This window comes from Ursus maritimus, unplaced genomic scaffold (genome assembly GCF_017311325.1).
Source record: "Ursus maritimus isolate PB19 unplaced genomic scaffold, ASM1731132v1 scaffold_14, whole genome shotgun sequence".
Classification (NCBI taxonomy): domain Eukaryota; kingdom Metazoa; phylum Chordata; class Mammalia; order Carnivora; family Ursidae; genus Ursus; species Ursus maritimus.
Window position 1 is genome coordinate 57,519,827 of NW_024423786.1, and position 5,733 is coordinate 57,525,559.

At 64.6% G+C, this 5,733-nt stretch overlaps 1 protein-coding gene across 2 annotated transcripts in view; it reads right to left on the minus strand.

The window, feature by feature from the left end:
- The window catches only part of FSTL3 (follistatin like 3), a 5,957-nt gene extending 1,323 nt beyond the window's left edge, over positions 1-4,634 (minus strand). The window contains exons 1-4 of one of the 2 annotated variants that reach the window (XM_040629804.1): positions 4,444-4,634; positions 2,922-3,107; positions 576-791; positions 45-272 (exon numbers count right to left, since the gene is read on the minus strand). In XM_040629804.1, coding sequence (XP_040485738.1) covers positions 45-272; positions 576-791; positions 2,922-3,107; positions 4,444-4,546 — 733 coding nt within the window. In that variant the 5' untranslated portion in view covers positions 4,547-4,634. Of the gene's footprint in view, positions 1-44; positions 273-575; positions 792-2,921; positions 3,108-4,029; positions 4,145-4,443 lie in introns of those variants that run through there. The other variant, XM_040629805.1, reaches the window with a different exon arrangement.
- Between the last annotated feature and the right edge of the window lie 1,099 nt (positions 4,635-5,733).

The window sequence follows — 5,733 nt, forward strand, 5'->3', positions numbered from 1 at the left end:
GCGGGACGCTTGCGCCCGCCGCTGCTCCCCGCTCCGCGCCGCACCTGCACAGCTGCCGGGATGGCGCACGCCGATAGAGCGGCCCAGGAAGCAGGTGGCCTGGCGCAGGTGGCACGAGGACATGTAGGTGACGTTGTTGTTGCCGCAGAGCTCCTGGCCGGGGCTGGAGGGCGCGGGGCAGGGCGCCGCGCGACACACCACGCAGTGAGCGCTGCCCGTCTGGTCCACCACGCACGACTGCGGCCGCGGGCACAGGACGTGCGCGCACGACTCTGCGGGCGGGGCGCCGGGGCGGGTCAGGGGCGCGGTCCGGCCGTAGGCGAGCCCCTCCCTCAGGCCCCGCCCCGGCCGCGCCGGAAACCACACCCAGGCCCCGCCCCCTGGCTGCACCCGCAAGCCCCGCCCTGAGTCACGCACCCCTATCTCTCACCCCACGTGAGCCCCAGCCCTCCCTTTCCAAAACCCCACCCCGCTTTTCCTCCTTCCGACCCCGCAGATGACCCAATCCAGGGGCGCCCTCTCGGGAGGCTAGCTACGAGGCCCCGCCCCCGCCCGCGGGCCCCGCCCCCACGTACTGCGGCAGCGTCCCGGGTACATGACGCGCAGGTCCGGGTGGCCCCGGCAGCGCGCGGCGCGCAGCTCGCACTCGTCGCGGTAGGTGGCGCCGTCCGAGCCGCAGACCTGCAGGCGCGCCGGGAGTCCCGCGCAGTCGGGCGCGCACTCGCAGCGCGGGCGGCCCCCCTGCATGCGGCACGCCTTGCCGGGGCCGCACTCCACGCCCTCGCACGAATCTGCGGACACAGGGCACGCGCGTGGGGGGGCGTGGCCGAGGCCGGAGGTCCGCGGAGCCCACGGCGCCCCCGCCCCCTGTTCGGAGGCTAGAGGCCGCGCTGAGTAGGGGGCGGTCCGGAGTCGGGGAGCACGGGCGAGGACGACTGCTTCGGAGTCTGGGTGCGGGATCTGTTCGGGACGAGATCAGCCCCAGGCCGGGTGGGCCGGGAGTCGAGGCTGGGGCTCTGTCTGGGGGCGGGGCTCAGGGTGGGCGGGAAGGGGGGTGTCTGCCCGAAATCTGGGGGTTCAGGAACGAGCTTCCAGGGCCCGGGCCCGCGCTCGCTCCCCAGCTGGGCCACTCGCTTGGGCTGGCGTCTGCTCCCTGATCTACGCGCCGTTAAGGGAAGGCCGGCGGGGGGCCCGGCTGCGTCAGCGGAGGGGGCCCCACCCCGTCCATGCGTGGGTATGGGGAGGACGGGCAGCGTCTGTTCCCCGTGCCTGCCAGGACCAACCCGGAGGAGGCGTCGGGGAGGGCGGGGCGTTGGCACAAGGCCCTGAGGCTCATTTCCTGGGGAGGGGGCTTCCCACATCCCGAACCTGCCGAACTAGAGTTGCCCTCCCCTGCCCCCCCAGCCCTATTTCTCAGGCAGGGAAACAGGTCTGGCCAGGGCAATTCTCTCTTTGGGGTCTCCGCCCCCACCCGGCACCCCCCTCCCCCGACCTTCGGAAACGCAGACCAGACCCAGACTCAGACCCAGACCACTAATGGGCTGCTCATCTTACAGGCCCTCCCAGGCTCATTGCAATCTCCCAAACACCGCCCCCCACAAGGTGATGCTGTTTTGTCAGCATTTTACAAAAGGGGGAAACTGAGGCCCCGTTACAGCTGTGAGCGGAGGAGAGCCAGGACCTCCTCAGCATGAAAACTCCAGGGCAGACCCCAGATGGATCCCCCAGTTCTGTTGCTTGTGGACCTGGAGGGCAGACGTGAGCTCTTGAGTTCAGCCTCAGTTTCCCTGTGTGTAAAGTGAGGCTGACTGGGGGAGCATGAGCATACATGAGCGGGTCACCCCTGCCAGGACATGTGGGCCGCACCTGGGCACCTCCCACACTGCCTGCCCACACACACATCTGGAAACACTCCCCCTGGGTGGCTTCACAAGCAGGAACGGAAGCGGGAGAACTGAGTTGCCTTCCCCAAGGCCAGATGAGATTTGGGGGGGGGGGGTAACCTGGACCTTATGCCCAGGCCAGGCAATTTTTGAAGTCTGTCCTCCTCCCAGAACCCAGAGGAGGTTCTGGAGGGAGCCAGGGCACATGGCAGTGAGTCCAAGACCACCCAGCCAGACTGATCAGGGATTAATCACATCCTAGTAGCCAGCTGGGCCCTCAGCTTGGCCCTCAGCTCCAGCCTCCTCCCTGCCCTGGCCTCACCCACTAGAGCCTGATACTTTCTCCAGCTGGCAAACTCGTAATGACGCCCCAACACCCTGGTACTAATGCCCACCTCCTTCAAGCCATGCCCCCACACCACCTCTGGGCCCCTGCAGGTTCAGCCCAGACCAGAGAGGCCTGGGAGGGTCCCCAGCCCCCTCTCCAAGGCAGAGAATATGTCTTGGCTCATTCATTCATTCTGCCCTCAAAGAGTTCCTAGTCTGATGAAGGAGGCAGCTGAGAACATTTCTCAGAACACGGTCAGAAGGCACATGCTTGTTAAACATGCATCTGTGGTCCCACCACGGATCCCTAGAATCTGTGCGGTTATGGACAGATTACGTATTTGGAACACTGACTGGGGGGGGGGGTCACAAACCCAAATGGCTAGCTGGGGAAATCCACCTTCCCTGGAGTTAGGTGTGAGTCTAGTGTACTTCTCCGGGGTGGGGTGCAGGTGGGAAAGATGACCCAGGCAGAGCACTCAGCATGAGCAAGGGCCTACAGGCTAGAAACCAAGCTGCGGAGTCCTCAGAGCTTCTTCCCGAATCCTCAACCGATGGAGGCTGAGGCCTGGGATCCTCAGGTCCCCAGCCTCTCTCCGAACCCTGGATTCCCTCCACAAACACTCAACCTCCTGCATACCCCTGAAATGGGGAGCACATTCTCAGTTGTCCCCCAGTGGCCCTGGCCCTGGCTGACGCCCACGGTCTCACCTTTGCAGGGGAGGCAGTGGACAAGGCCCAGGAAACCCAGAAGGCTGATCTTGTTCCCCGGGTGAGTGAAGTTGGACCAAGCGGTGTCAATGTTGCTGGAAGCACAACACTCCGCCTGGCTCACGTCGGTCTTCAGCACCAGGCTGCAGGTGGCCTCTCGGCCCTGCTGGAGCCAGCAGACACCACCTGTGGACAAGGAGGGCAGTTAGTACCACACCAGAGCTGCCCTCCGGTGCCACTCCCAACACCCAGTGCCCGGCCCTGGGGGATGTATACAGTTGGTGCTCAGTAATTACAGAGGATGACTTGCTCCCAACCTGGGAAGGAGGGGCAGAGAGCTGCACAGGTGCTCCCGTCCCAGCTCAGCTCTGGATCCTTTTGCCGTCCTCCTGGGATTCCTGGTCCTCTTGGATCCCCACCCCCCACACAACCCATACTCATGGTGGGAAGCTCTCCCCACCTTCCCTCGCTGCAGGCCCCCAGGCCCAGGCCTGGCATCCTGCCCAACCAGTCAAACACCCAGAGCTGGACGTGTCAGGGTCAGCGGACCCTGGAGACGCCTCTCCGCCTCTGCCCTCTGTCTAGACAGCGCCTGAGGGCACGCAGAGCCCCCCTCGCCTGGCAGCCCCCCCTTGCCTGGCCCGCCTCTTACTCACTCCAACTTGGGAACATTCCCCTTGCATGAGCTCACCATCTCCCTGGGGACACGGCCTTCGGGGAGGGGGCTCAGCTCTCCCCTTCGAGCGGGGTTGAGGTGGGGCTGCCGGGTGGGATAGGCAGGCAGATAGCCCTCAGTTTCTTCACCCTTAGATGGGGGCAGGGGTGGGCACAGCCCCCATTCCAGAGAGCTCACTGGTTCCCAGGCACTGTGCTGAGTGCCTTACAGGGACCAGCTCTGGGAACTGAGCACCTTGGCACCCATCTTACAAAACGAGAAACTGAGGCCAGGAGTGGGGATATTCCCTTGCCTGGCATCCCCCAACAAGTGGCAGGTATGGGATTCCAACAACCCATCTGCCTAAGCCAAACGTGGGGAAGATCTGAGACCTCAGGTGGAGATCCTGGGTCCAGCCACCCAGCCCTGCCTCTATGGGGCTTCAGGACTCACGTGGTTCAGGTTCGAATCCTGAGTTTGCCACCTTACAAGCTGTGTGACCCTGCACCTCAGTTTCCCCATCTGGAAAATGGGCATGACGAGAGTGCAGCATTATTGCGCTATTCTATGGATTCACGGAGGGTTAGACACTAAGCATTCATAAATGTCAGCAGTCATTGTGACTACTACTCTTGACAATTGTGAAAGAGAGCCACATCTGCTCCACTGACCTCCTGGTGACCCTCCTTCAAGCCCTTTGGCGCTGGGGGAGGGGAGCCCAAGCCCTCCCAGATTGAACCTGAGGAAGCCTCCGATCACCAGCTGCCACCGCCGCCGCGCCCCCCAACATCTCCCCCAAGGCCCGCATTCCGGGCAGGCCCACGTGGGTGGCCCACCCCGCCCGCCCCTTCCGGCCGCCCCACTCACCGGGCGCGGGGTCCCCCGAGCCCACGGAGCCCACGAAGCCCACGGCCCAAGCCAAGGCCCCCCAGGGCAGTGGCCACAGTGGCCCCGGCGTCCCGGGACGCATGGCGGACGCAGAGACGGCGGCGGCCCCCGCGTCGGACGCGCGGGCGGGCGGGCGGCTGGGAGGGCGGCGGCACCGACTTCCCAGCGCGCCGCGGCCGGGCGCTCCCTATAAAGGTCCCGCTGGCTGCGGGCGGGGCGGGGCCGGGCCGGGGCGGGGCGCGAGGCAGTGTCGCGCACGGTGTGTGCAGGGGCTGGGCCTGGCCACCCCGAGGGCAGCTGGTGGGGGGCGGGGGTCCGCCCTGGGAGCCCGAGAATTTGGGAAGGTGTCCCTGTGGCCCGCGCGAGAGGGCCAAAGTGGCCGTGGGTGTGAGTTCCAGGGCTCCCCGTGCGTTTGGGGGGGGTCTTCAGCCGGAGGGCTGTGGCTGAGCTAACTGGAGACCCACGGGGTCTCTGCGGATCCGTGTATCACGTCGTGGCTTGCAAGTGGTCGCTCGTGCGGCCCAACTGTGATCTGGGCCCCTAACCTCTTCCCGCCCTACACGCCCACACACTCCCCAGACGCCAGCCTTAGCAACACCCACCCACTCACATCCCCGGCCCCCTTCCCCTGGCCGCTGGAGCCAGTGGGTGTGAGCAAGTGGGGGTGGGCGGGGGCTGCGTGGCCGCAGAGGCCGAGGGGTGCAGGGTGGGGCAGCAGGAGACCCAGAGCCACAAATGACCCCAGCGTCAGGGACAGCAGTGATCCTTCCTCAAGACTTCCAAAGTGTGGCCCCTGGGTCTGGACTTCGGGAGACGACACCGACCACACGCGCACCCCCACCCCACAGCCCCCAGACCTTTGCAAACGGTCCTCGCAGGCCACGTGGAAAAGCACTTATGGCTTAGGGTTTTTTCCTCTCTTCAGGTTCTGTGCTCTTTGCCCTTGGCCACCCGGAATCCCAGGCTTCCCACAATTTATGACAGTGGTATCAGACATCAGCATGGCCCTGGAAAGAATTGAACCCCCTGGAGCCTTGGGGCAGCCAGATGCACCTCTTATTTTGGAGTTCATCCCTCCTATCCTTGGGGGTTCCCCCAAACGGTCAGGGCACTCTCCCAATGCTCATGGGTCCTGTACAGCCCCTCTCTGTTTGAGTTTCTTTCTTTCTTTCTTTTTTTAAGATTTTATTTATTTATTTGACAGAGATAGAGACAGCCAGCGAGAGAGGGAACACAAGCAGGGGGAGTGGGAGAGGAAGAAGCAGGCTC